Source organism: Podarcis pityusensis (genome assembly GCF_964106645.2).
Source record: "Podarcis pityusensis genome assembly, chromosome: 4".
Taxonomy (NCBI): domain Eukaryota; kingdom Metazoa; phylum Chordata; class Lepidosauria; order Squamata; family Lacertidae; genus Podarcis; species Podarcis pityusensis.
This window is the reverse complement of record NC_138027.1, coordinates 9,540,352-9,553,487: the sequence shown is the minus strand read 5'-3', so window position 1 is coordinate 9,553,487 and position 13,136 is coordinate 9,540,352. Positions and strand designations below refer to the sequence as shown.

Here is a 13,136-nt window from a genome sequence, read left to right as displayed (position 1 = left end):
CGCCACTACTGAGAAGGCCCTCTGCCTGGTTCCCTGTAACTTCACTTCTCATAGGGAGGGAACCGCCAGAAGGCCCTCAGCGCTGGACCTCAGTGCTGGATGATGGGGGTGGAGACACTCCTTCAGGTACACAGGACTGAGGCTGTTTAGGGCTTTCAAGGTCAACACCAACACTTTGAATTGTGCTCGGAAACGTACTGGGAGCCAATGTAGGTCTTTCGGTACTGGTGTTATATGGTCTCGGCAGCCACTCCTAGTCACCAGTCTAGCTGCCGCATTCTGGATTAGTTGTAGTTTCCGTGTCACCTTCAAAGGTAGCCCCACGTAGAGTGCATTGCAGTAGTCTAAGCGGGAGATAACCAGAGCATGCACCACTGTGGCGAGACAGCCCGCGGGCAGGGAGGGTCTTAACCTGCGTACCAGATGGAGCTGATAAACAGCTGCCCTGGACACAGAATTGACCTGCCCCTCCATGGACAGCTGTGAGTCCAAAATGACTCCCAGGCTGCACACCTGGTCCTTCAGGGACACAGTTACCCCATTCAGGACCAGGGAGTCCTCCACACCAGCCCACCGAATAGGACCATAAACTTCATGGACCACCTTAAGCCTGCCTTATCCAATCAGATCATAGAATTGTAGGGTTTGATGGGACCCCAAGGGTTTCCAAGCAGAGGTTGGGTGGCCATCTGTCATGGATGCTTTAGCTAAGATTCCTGCATTGAAGGGGGTTGGACTAGATGATCCTCAGGGTCCCTTACAACTCTACAATTCCCCTATTCTATGATTCTATACCACCATCATCTGAAGTGCAGCTGGTCAGATTTAGTGAACAGTCTATGCCCGTTGCTGCAGCTGCATGGTGTAATTCCAAACCCCAGGGAATCCACTGGATCCCTCCCTCCAGGAAAGCATTTCACAGTAGGTGGGAGACCTTTTACGTTTCTCAGGAACTGATCTCGCTGGCCTCTATTTTTGTGACACTTTTAATCCACCTGCCATCCTCGGCTTGTTAACTTGGTCTCTCTTTCCAGGCGGGTCAATTTTGCATTGTTTTTGCAAGATGCCTTGGGCTCGCGAAAGGCACTGCATTGGGGAAAAAAACAACCAAGCAGTATTGAAATTGAACTGAAATACTTTATTGTCACTTGTACAACTTGTATACAGTGAGATTACACAAGCACCCCCCACTCAGCTCTCTTAGTCTTAATTCCCCTCGTTTACTGACGCACACCCACCAAACCCAAAAGTCAGTTGCCCTGTTGTTATCTTTTCATTCAGTGGCCTAACAGCCCACGGATAGAAGCCGTTCTTTACCCTGTTGGTGCGACTATCATGCTTCTATATCTTCTACCCGAGGGCAGGAGATCAAGAAAGTGCCGGCCAGGGTGTGAATCATCCCTGAGAATTTTCCTCACTCTCCTGAGGCAACGTTCTTCCGCTTCTTCATCCAGCGGATTCATGGGACAGCCCATAATATTTTGTGCTGTATTCACCACCCTCTGTAGGCACTTCCTATCAGATGATGTCAAACCAGCATACCACACCGTGATGCAGTAGGAAAGGACACTTTCTATTGTGGACCGATAGAAGGAGATCATCAAATGTTGATTGACATCGTTCTTCCGCAATACTCTGAGGAGATGGAGTCTCTGTTGGGCTTTCTTAACCACCTGGGTTGTATTTGTTTTCCAAGTAAGGTCTTCACTAAGGGATGCAGGTGGCGCTGTGGGTTAAACCACAGAGCCTAGGACTTGCCGATCAGAAGGTCGGCGGTTCGAATCCCCACAATGGGGTGAGCTCCCGTTGCTCGGTCCCTGCTCCTGCCAACCTAGCAGTTCGAAAGCATGTAAAACTGCAAGTAGATAAATAGGCGGGATAAATCTGGCGGGAAGGTAAACAGCATTTCCATGCGCTGCTCTGGTTCGCCAGAAACGGCTTAGTCATGCTGGCCACATGACCCGGAAGCTGTACGCCGGCTCCCTCGGCCAATAAAGCGAGATGAGCGCTGCAACCCCAGAGTCGGTCACGACTGGACCTAATGGTCAGGGTTCCCTTTACCTTTACCTTTAAGGTCTTCACTGAGATAAACTTCTAGGAATTTAAAGGAAGAGACTCTCTCCACACAGCCCTCCCCGATGTACAGCGGGGCTAGTTCTCCTCTCTTCCTCCCAAAGTCCAACACCATCTCCTTTGTCTTGCTGATATTAAGGTGCAAGTTGTTCCCTAGCCACCATGGAGATCTTTTTTGGACCTCCCCTCTATACGCTGATTTGTCTCCACCTGTTATTAAAGCCATTATGGTGGTGTCATCTGCAAACTTAATAACTGCAGTAGACGGGTCAGATGATACACAATCGTACGTATACAATGAATACAGGTAGGGACTTAGCACACATCCTTATGGCTTGGGCCTTGGAAAATGTTCCAGGCATATTCGCTGACTAACGCTGGAACCGCTATGGGGGTCAGGACAAAGGAACCAGCAGATTCCAGCCAGAAGAGCAAAGATCAATAAATTCCAGCTGCATTGCACTGAGGAAGGTTACTGCAGCAGTCGACAACTTTGTTGGGGTCTGTCAAGACCTTTATTGTAAGAATCTTGGCCGCATCAAGAATGAAGTGCCCAAGTTTCCTTGTTTTCCTCTTCCCTCCTCATTATTTTTTCCTTTTGTCTCGTGCCTTTTTTTTTTAAGATTGTGAGCCTGTGATGGTATTGTTTGTTACTGGACCATGAGTCACTCCAAGAACCCAAGTTTGCTTGTTTCCCTCTTTCTTCCTCATTCATTTCCCCCTTTTTGTTAGATTGTATGCCTGAGTGGCATGGGACGCGGGTGGCGCTGTGGGTTAAACCACAGAGCCTAAGGCTTGCCGATCAGAAGGTCGGCGGTTCGAATCCCCGCGACGGGGTGAGCTCCCGTTGCTCGGTCTCTGCTCCTGCCAACCTAGCAGTTCGAAAGCACATCAAAGTGCAGGTAGATAAATAGGTACCACTCTGGTGGGAAGGTAAATGGTATTTCCATGCGCTGCTCTGGTTCACCAGAAGCGGCTTAGTCCTGTTGGCCACATGACCTGGAAGCTGTATGCCCGCTCCCTCGGCTAATAAAGCGAGATGAGCGCTGCAACCCCAGAGTCGGCCACGACTGGACCTAATGGTCAGGGGTCCCTTTACCTTTACCTATGCCTGAGTGGCAGAGATGGCCTTGCTTGTTACTGAACTGCGAATGGCTCCAATAATCTTTTTCGGCCGAAGGGCAGGGTAAAAACGCTTTTCTTGGCAGCGCCAGATATACTAGCAATGACTGGCTGAAAGATTCCTAGCCCTCTCTCAGGAAGATCTAGATAAAAGCAAATGTGGAATCGCTAATAGCTTCTTGCGGTCAGAGAAAGGGGGCAAATCCATTGTAAACGTAACCCCTAAAAGGTCCATTAGTCCATTAGCTACTGATGCATTGTAAATACAGAAGAAATATGCCCCACTCAATGCCAGAGAGAGGCATACGGAGAAGAAATCTGTTTAATATTGATGCCGATATCCAAGAGCCATATATTAATAAAGGGGGAGAAAGATTCACTGCATGGGTGGGTGTGTTTCAATTAAAAACAGAGCTCTGCACTCTTGTAACCGTTCGCTAAATGCAAAAATATTTGAGCTGTGTGTCAAAGGACAGCCTTAACATGGTGAAATGGAGCAAATCGCTAAAAAAATCAAATCAAACATAAATTTTAAAATGATTTTTTGGTGTAAGAAAACAACAACAAGACTTTTTAAAGTATCGCTTTCTAAAAGAACCCCAATCTAAAATTAAAGTGAATTTAAGGCATATTTTATGTTTTAAGCAAAGGACTACGAAGTCCCAGGGAGGAAACCAAAACGTCATCTCAGATTGCTAAAGGAATTCCTCTCCTCTAGGAAGGAGAGTTTAAAGTGAATGCGCGGATCTTTTTTTGCACGGCGATCGTTGCGTGGCGAGTTCCCGCCTCCCCCTCAGAAATAAAGACACAAGACAGCAGTATTTTAGGTTAATGGGCAAAATAGGCCACAACTTTATTGATTGCAGGAATTGAGCTGTATTGGCTTAGGCATTGGTCCTATCGACTAACCGGCTTCAGCCTGATTGCTTGAAGACCGGCAAGGGTTAACCACCAGTAGGGGGAGTCCTGTTGAGGCACATCAACTCCCCCGGGGTCACTGCTCGGGAGTGTGCCTTAGGCCCACACTTCCATAGGCTTTGGACGGGCAACACCCCCCAGAATCCTTTCTCGGACTACCCTTTGATATGGGGGAAGGTGATGGCGCTTCCCCCCCCCATCTGCATAACAATACCGTTACCAATGCCTAACCGCCAATGCCGAGAAAGTTGTGACAATTTGCTACGAGGTAGGCGAAAAACCCAATGGCCGGTGCCAATTTGCCGAGTGGTAAAAAATTCGTACCAGGCCCCTTGACGGCGACCAACCGAAGTCCATAGCAAGGTCAAAGGGAAACCTTAAAGGGCAGGCGGGTGGGAAAACCTGATCAGCTGGAGCGTGGGAAAAGGGAAATCTTCTGCCGCGCCGGCCCTAAATAGTGCGGGCCACGCCTCCCGGGCCAGCCGATCGGCTGGCAAGGGAGATGAAGCGTCCGAGGATTCCCCTAGTCTCGCGGGGGCTAAGAGCCAGCCCCTGCACACGTGGGGAGGGTGTGAAGCCCGCAACCCCACCTCCTCTCAAGCTCGGAAGTGGCTTTGTGACCACGACCCCTAGAAACCCAATGAGCCACATCTGCATCTCAGGGGCAAATGTCGCTGCAGACCAAGGATGGGGCAAATCTGTGCCACTCCAGATGTCGGTGGATTACTAGAAATCCCATCCATCCCACCCCCCCAAACTAGCATGGTCAATGGTCAGAGATTCTGGGGCGTTGCATTTATTTATTTAAATACATACCGCTTAGCACTGTAGCCTCTAAGCAGTGTGCAATAAGTGTAAAAATCAGTTGGAGCCATAAAAAATACTTCTGCTGTCTTCAACAGGGAGAGAGGGCCTGTCAAGGCTTCCCCCCTCAAAAAAATAATAATCACGGGAATTGCAGAATGCTGAGACTTGTTAGGTAACCCCTCACAGGACTACAATTCCCGGAAAAAAAACTTGATTTTAATAAATAAATACAGAATATTTGTTACTTAAGAGAAGTGTTGAAGCTGCAGAGAGATCGAGGGAAGTCAACTAATATAGCAGGGATTGAAACTAGTTTTCCGGAACAGAAAGATAATGACTTAAGGAAAGAAAGAAAGAAAGAAAGAAAGAAAGAAAGAAAGAAAGAAAGAAAGAAAAGAAAGATTATAAATGTATTTCTTTCAGAGAACCTGGCATATAGGATCTTCAAATTACTGTTTGTATCCTTTGAATAATTTTGTGTATATGTTCTTTTTTGTGCTCTCCCTCCCCTTCCCCCCCTTTTTATATTTTCCCTTTTATGTATTTTTTACTTTTATTTTTGAATACTTGGATGTAACGTTTAATTGATGCTTTCTTTGTGATTTTTAAAAATGAAAGAAATGGTTTTTTGTTTTGTTTTTAAATACAATTCCCGACATTCTCACATAAAAAATCTCTGGAATCTCTGGTGGAAGCTACAGCCGGAATGCTTCAAAGGTACCATGCGGATGTGAGCTCAGAAGGGCTCTGGAAACAAAATATCCCCCCCCCCGTGCCCCCTAATCGCAAACCTCTGCATTCAGGGTACCTGACTACCAGACCCCTGCGTAAAAAAAGTTAAGGGGAGACAAAACAGCCTCTTTCAAGTACTCTGGCGGTCAGTGCCAGATTTACGTATAAGCTAAACAAGCTACAGCTTAGGGCCCCACTCTCTTGGGGCCCCCACAAAAAAATTAAAGGAAAAAAACACTGGATGTACATTTCCAAAATGTAAGATAAAAAACAAATAAAATAAAACCTACATACAGCAGTGTTTTGTGTTTTGCAGGCTCCTATGATGTAAGTAATGTGCGCCACCTGCTAGCCTGTTCCCTAAAATATCACTGGTTTGCTCATTTCTATATATAGGGGACGTGGGTGGCACTGTGGTCTAAACCACTGAGCCTTGGGCTTGCTGATCAGAAGGTCGGCGGTTTGAATCCCCATGACGGGATGAGCTCCCGTTGCTCGGTCCCTGCTCCTGCCAACCTAGCAGTTCAAAAGCACGTCAAAGTGCAAGTAGATAAACAGGTACCACTCTGGCGGGAAGGTAAACGGCGTTTCCGTGCGCTGCTCTGGTTTCGCCAGAAGCGGCTCAGTCATGCTGGCCGCATGACCGGAAAAACTGTATGTGGAAAAAGGCCGGCTCCCTTGGCCAGTAAAGCGAGATGAGCGCTGCAACCCCAGAGTCGTTCGAGACTAGACTTAATGGTCAGGGGTCCTTTACCTTTTTTATATATAGAGTGCCTCCATTCTGCATGGACTGGTTGCATGTCAACATGTGCAAATGGCTTGAGATACCTATTAGGTCCATAAATTACCATCTAGCATATAAAGGTAAGGTAAAGGTAAAGGTAAAGGGAACCCTGACCATTAGGTCCAATCGCAGACGACTCTGGGGTAGCGGCGCTCATCTCGCTTCATTGGCCGAGGGAGCCGGCGTATAGCTTCCGGGACATGTGGCCAGCATGACTAAGCCGTTTCTGGCGAACCAGAGCAGTGCACGGAAACGCCGTTTACCTTCCCGCCGGAGCGGTACCTATTTATCTACTTGCACTTTGACGTGCTTTCGAACTGCTAGGTTGGCAGGAGCTGGGACCGAGCAACGGGAGCTCACCCCGTCGCAGGGATTCGAACCGCCGACCTTCTGATCAGCAAGTCCTAGGCTCTGTGGTTTAACCCACAGCGCCACCCATTCAACACAAAAAACAGCAACCATTTGTTGCTGACAAAGGACAGCTGGACATATAAAGGGCCCTGTTACTTTCAGTAGCTGAGGGCCTCATCAAACCTAAATCCGGCCCTGCCTGACAGGATGCCCCACAGGCAATGGGGCAGATCTGCCTTCCGTTCCTCCAGAGAGAACGGCTAGAATGGAAGGGCAGCGTTCAGTTAAGAAACTTCCCAGTGGCAAAAGTTGATTGACAGGGGAAGAGACCGGTGCTTGGAAGGTTGTGGTCAAGTCTCTGCTACCCAAGGTTTAAGCAGAGGCTGGACAGGACATCTTTCAGGGATGAACAGCAGCCTCGAGTGAATCTCCTCCCTTCCTGCTCTACGATATACTAAGAAAACCTATACAGTGGTGCCTCGGGTTACAGACGCTTCAGGTTACAGACTTCGCTAACCCAGAAATAGCACCTTGGGTTAAGAACTTTGCTTCAGGATGAGAACAGAAATCGTGCTGCAGTGGTGTGGCAGCAGCGGGAGACCCCATTAGCTAAAGTCGTGCTTCAGGTTAAGAACAGTTTCAGGTTAAGTATGGACCATCCGGAACGAATTAAGTACGTAACCAGAGGTACCACTGTAGTTGTTATAGCTACGGTTGTTTTTCAACCACGGCACAATTCCGGTGTCGTTTTTAAATGCAAAGGCAGCACCCCGATATTCTGAAACGAACAAGGGACAGTCAAAAGAGGACCTCACCCTTAAAAAAAGATCACGAGCTGGAAATTGTGTTCCAAATAATAATATATATATATTTATCTTTTATTACAATATTTTTTTTACACAAAAAGGTTATTCTGAAGGAAGCTTTGAGAGTACAGGCTGCTACATTGCAGATGGGCGCATTTAAATGCAATGCCGATATATTTAAAAAGTGCAATTGCCATAGATTGTTGTGTCATTTGAGGCAGGATTGTGTTTCTGACCCCGAGGCAAACCACCTTCTGATGAACCCTCAGCACAGAAGTTAGCAGAGCCAAGCTTCACGGCACATTTCCTTTCCAATTATTTCCCAAAAGGGCTAATTGTTTCTCGAGCAAGCAAACGATGGCCGGCCGAAGACTGCGGAACTTTTCAAGGCACACGAAAGCCACTGGTTCATGAACGCCATTACTTATAAAGCGATCTAGAAGCTCACAGAGACACTGGCAGAAATTGAAATCAGCAGCTGAGCTGCAGAAAGCCATAGATCTAGGAGGGCCCACACTCTGCGAAGGGAGGTGTTGAGCTAATGGCCTGCCCCCCCAAAAGCCACAGCACCAAAAAACGGAATATATACATCCAGGTGCACATGTTGCAGTCGCATCTCGTGGCACCACAAGGCGACCAAGGACATGGTGCTACGGAAGCCCATTCAGGACAACTTTTGCACAAACACAAAAAGCAAGGAGAAAGTTTTAGGCTCCTCCCCCTGGCCTTGGAAGACTCCGCCCCTAGGGGCTTTGCAAACAAACAAACAAACAAAGCACTTGGGATGCAGGTCTATGGCGTAAAATTTGCATGTGTTAATTCAGGTTTCCCTAACCTCGGCCCTCCAGATGTTTTGAGACTACAACTCCCATCATCCCTGACCACTTGTCCTGCTTTGGGGGGGGGCGACATTGCACACGTGACATTTTTGACGTCCTGCCATTGCATGCAAGAGCATCGTGCCTCCTTCCCTAAGCCAGGCAGAAGCTTCCCAGGTTTGGGGAAGGAGGTGGCAGGTTTTAATACTTTCATACTCTAATTTGCCGGGAACATTTAGGGGCCGAGCTTAGTCCCCCTAGTTAACTGGACACACACCACTGTTAAGAATGATGTTGGCAAGCTGGAAAATGTGCAAAGACCAAGATGATCAAGGGTCTGGAAACCGAGCCTGATGAGGAACGGTCGAGGGAGGTGGGTAGGTTTGGCCTAAATAAGAGGAGACTGAGAGGTGATAAGATAGCCATCTTCAAATACCTGAAGGATGGAGCGAGCTTGTTTTCTGCTGCTCCGGACGGCAGGACTCGAACCCAGACCCGTGGATTCAAATTACAAGGAGATTCCGACTCAACATCAGGAAGAACTTTCTGATGGTAAGAGCTGTCCCGACGCTATAATTCTACGACAAGGCAGCCTCCCGAGTTTATAATTATAATTTTTTTAAAGGGGGGCAGGAGATCTGGGGCCCTGTTCCCCTAATAACTCCTCTGTTCCACTCTTTTTCTTTACTTCCCTTCGACCCTCTCTGCACAAAAAGGGGGCAACGACTTTGTCACAACCTAACAGGAACCAGAGTGGCAAGGATCTGCTTCCATTTGGCTTTGGGGAAGGATGCTCACGCGCAGGGAAGCCTTGCTAGAGAAAACAAACTGCCACTGAGGCCTCGTGGGACCGTGAAAGATCTTTGCTTTTGATATTTTGAAAAAAAAAAATAAGAGTGGAATATACATTCTATTTTCTGTTTCTCCAGCTGGGAAGGGGCTCATATTCCAGTTTCTTCAATGGGATTATCAAAAGCTTTGAGCGACTGAACACCTGCGGCCAGGGCGGTTGGGAAATGTCTCAAAGATTCAGAATCAAGCCAGACCCATCTAGCCCAGTAATGTCTGCGCTGACTGCAAAGGTGTCAGGGAGAAAGGCGGTCCCAGCTCTAGCTGAAGAAATTGAGGATTGAGCTACAGCCGTAAGGAAACAAACAAATAATAAATAAATACAGCCACAAGGGAACGCATGAATGAATAAATAAAAATCCAGATTCACAGGCAGAAGGATTCTCAGATGCATAGAAATATTGGTTTTTATAGCAGCAGGCTTTAATTTCTGCCTCCCACCTAAGGAATAAATTTCCAGTAAGTTCCAACAGCTCCTATCTGCAAATGGTTGTGGTTTTTTTTTTTAAGAAAGTAGTTTTACATTTATAAGATTTTATACACCTTGTGCAACTGGGGCAGGCTCTCTTGTTTCCAAAAGGCAGGGAATAATTTACTCTTAGGGGTACAGGAGAGGGGAAATGTGATGGGGGGGGGGGACGACTTAATTCACCCCCAGCCACAGATCACCAGGAAGACAGGTCCTTCTCTCTGAGCCTCGGCTCCCAATTTGCAAAGCGGTACCTACTTCATGCTAAACACTGTATGTGTGGGGTTTTTTTTGGGGGGGGGGGGTACATATCTGTAAAGTAGAGACATCACCTTGCCAACAAAGGTCCGTTTAGTAAAAGCTATGGTTTTAGTGATGTATGGAAGTGAGAGCTGGACCATAAAGAAGGCTGATCGCCAAAGAATTATTGCTTTTGAATTCTGGTGCTGGAGGAGACTCTTGAGAGTCCCATGGACTGCAAGAAGATCAAACCTCTCCATTCTTAAGGAAATCAGCCCTGAGTGCTCACTGGAAGGACAGATCCTGAAGCTGAGGCTCCAATATTTTGGCCACCTCATGAGAAGAGAAGACTCCCTGGAAAAGACCCTGATGCTGGGAAAGATGGAGGGCACAAGGAGAAGGGGATGACAGAGGATGAGATGGTTGGACAGTGTTCTGGAAGCTCCCAGCATGAGTTTGACCAAACTGCGGGAGGCAGTGGAAGACGGGAGTGCCTGGCGTGCTCTGGTCCAGGGGGTCACGAAGAGTCAGACACGACTAAACAACAACACCTACTTCATGCTAAACACTGTATATGTGGGGGGTTTTTTAGGGGGGGCGGAGATATCTATAACACTATATGTGATAAAAATGCTCTAACTGAGGGTTGCCGGGGTGACGGTGGAGGGGGGAGATGAAAAGAAATAAGTCAACAAGTCTTCATCACTGGACTCTTCCCCTTTTACCCCTTACTTTAAGCTATATCTCCCAGAACCCATGAGGACTACCAGCTTGCTTCAAAAGAGGCAAAAGGAAAATAAAATCCGAACGGTCCCATGTATGAGGTCCTTGGCTCCACTGATATACCCTTTGCTCTGGAGGGTAGTCAGAGCTGTGCAGATGCGCAGCTCTCCCGGTGTAAAGAATCGGGGCAAGATGGGAGTCGACCACCCAGGGGTGCCCTTGCTTCATCCAGCCCAGCTGCGTCGCCTTCTGAGATTGCCAAGGGGTCTTTTTGCAGCAGCGTTGCGTGGATTTCTCGACTCGGCGGTCTGTCTGCGCCCGTGTGCGCGTCCGTCCGTCCCAAAGCTTCAAAACAGAAAACGCACCTCATTTCCCGGCAGGAAACCTTGCCGCCTAAGCTGCTTCTCTGAATCCTACGTTGAAAGCGCGTCGAAAAAGCGTGGCCTTCCAAGTTAGAGAAGCAAAGAAACAAATAGAAGGAAATAAGCAGACTTCCCAAATTGAGGCAGGCACCTGTGGCAAGCAGGAGAAAATAAGCGGTGCAATTTTGTTTTAGAAAATGAGAAAGCAGCCACAGAGTCGACAGCAGAGGGGAGAAAACAGGAGAAGTTAAGGAGGTTGGGAGGGCAAGAGAGGCCCGACTCAGACTTTGAACACAACTGAGCACTTGAGCTGGGCTGGTTCCAGGCCGTCTGTGTACGCCAGGAGGAAATACATGACTTTCCGGATCCTGGCCAGCTCCACCAGCCTCTCCCCAAACTCCAGAGCATCAGCCTCGTTCCAATCGACCTCCTGGGCGCCCACCTTCTTCCAGAAGACGGCCACAGGCTCCAGAAGCTGCCTGCGCATGAGATTGGTGAGGTCCGGCGTCCAATGCTGGGAGGTGCCGATGATGGTGACCTTGCCGGGCTTCTCCAGGACCACATTCCAGCGCAGGAAGCGGAGGCCGTGCTGTCGGGAGAAGTCTAGCCGGTAGACGAACTCGTTGGCTTGCAGCAGCTTCTCCCCGTCTTGCGGTTTCTCGTTCCTCTGCTGGAGGCTCTCGACGCGCAGACGCATGCACCGGGTCAGTTCGACGTCCTGCACCAAGTGCAACTCCAGCTCGGCCACCTCTGAAGCCATCGAGACCCTCGGTTTGCCCTCTCCTCCCTTCCCCTCGGCCGTGTTCTTCAGCCCTGCCTCTCTGTCTTTCTTCGAGCGTCCGAGACTTAGGAAGAAAAATATGACACTGTTTGCAAACTCTTCCTCTCTCTCTCTCTCTCTCTGGCCGGCCCTCCCCTGTCCCAGCGGTGCTAGGCAACCTGCTTTGGTGACGCGAAGCACCCTCAGGGGCTTTCCTCTGGGTGCCCGCGCCTCATTTGCAGGCGAGGGACGGATCCCGACGCTGTGCGATAAATCTATAGGGGATGCGGCCTCTGATGTCAGCTTCCCTGGCAACTCGCCTAGTGACCATTCCCAAACGAGGCACGTGGCATTCTCAGTCAGGTTTAAACGAGGTCTCCTATGTGCTCCGGATGGGGCCTGCCTCTCGGGATGGGGCAGGGGCGAGGGGCATATGCTGGAAATTCAGGAGGGGGAAGCAGGTTTCCTCTCTGCTCACCCCGTATGGCATCGACGCATGTAAAGAAGCCTAGGCTCATGCTGGAAACAGCCCCATATTCTTCCCCCCTGCGTCCTGTTCATCTGACGCTTTCCCCAGAGTTGATAATATTAGACTGCAAACTCCTTATGTCAAACTCTGACATGAAACTAGAATTGCAGCAGTAATAATAATAATAATAATAATAATAATAATAATAATACAGTCATACCTCGGGTTACAGGCGCTTCGGGTTGTGCAATTACGGGTTGCGCACCGCGCTGAACCCGGACGTACCGGAACGGGTTATTTCCGGGTTTCGGCGCTTGCGCATGCGCAGAAGCACTAAATTGCACTTTGCACATGCGCAGAAACTCCGAATCGCAACCCACGCGTGCGCAGACGCAGCGCTGCAGGTTGTGATTGTGCTTCCCGCACGGATCACGTTCGCAACCCGAGCATCCACTGTAACAACAACAACAATTCATTACTTATACCCTGCCCATCTGGCCAGGCCTCCCCAGCCACTCTGGGTGGCTTCCAACAGGATATTAAAAGAACAATAAAATATCAAACATTAAAAGCTTCCCTAAACAGGGCTGCCTTCAGATGTCTTCTAAAAGTCACATAGTTGTTTATTTCCTTGACATCTGGAGGGAGGGCGTTCCACAGGGCGGACGCCACCACCGAGAAGGCCCTCTGCCTGGTTCCCTGCAACCTCACTTCTCACAGGGAGGGAACCACCAGAAGGCCCTCGGAGCTGGACTTCAGTGTCTGGGCTGAACGATGGGGGTGGAGATGCTCCTTCGGGGATACTGGGCCGAGGCCGTTTGTATTGTAGGATATTGTTGAATTGTAGAGTTGG

The 13,136-nt window shown here is 48.8% G+C and overlaps 2 protein-coding genes across 2 annotated transcripts in view; both read right to left on the bottom strand.

Annotated features, from left to right (window-relative positions):
• CAPN5 (calpain 5) overlaps positions 1-13,136 on the bottom strand; it is a 97,003-nt gene that overhangs the window by 30,920 nt on the left and 52,947 nt on the right. The window lies entirely within an intron of this gene.
• Positions 6,910-12,345, bottom strand: OMP (olfactory marker protein). Its single transcript, XM_081002493.1, has one exon. The coding sequence runs from the start codon at positions 11,812-11,814 to the stop codon at positions 11,335-11,337; it is 480 nt and encodes a 159-aa protein (XP_080858619.1). The 5' UTR covers positions 11,815-12,345; the 3' UTR covers positions 6,910-11,334.

What these genes read in the sequence shown, in the direction of transcription:
- OMP (XM_081002493.1), bottom strand. Translation starts at nt 11,814, where the DNA reads ATGGCTTCAGAGGTGGCCGAGCTGGAGTTGCACTTGGTGCAGGACGTC.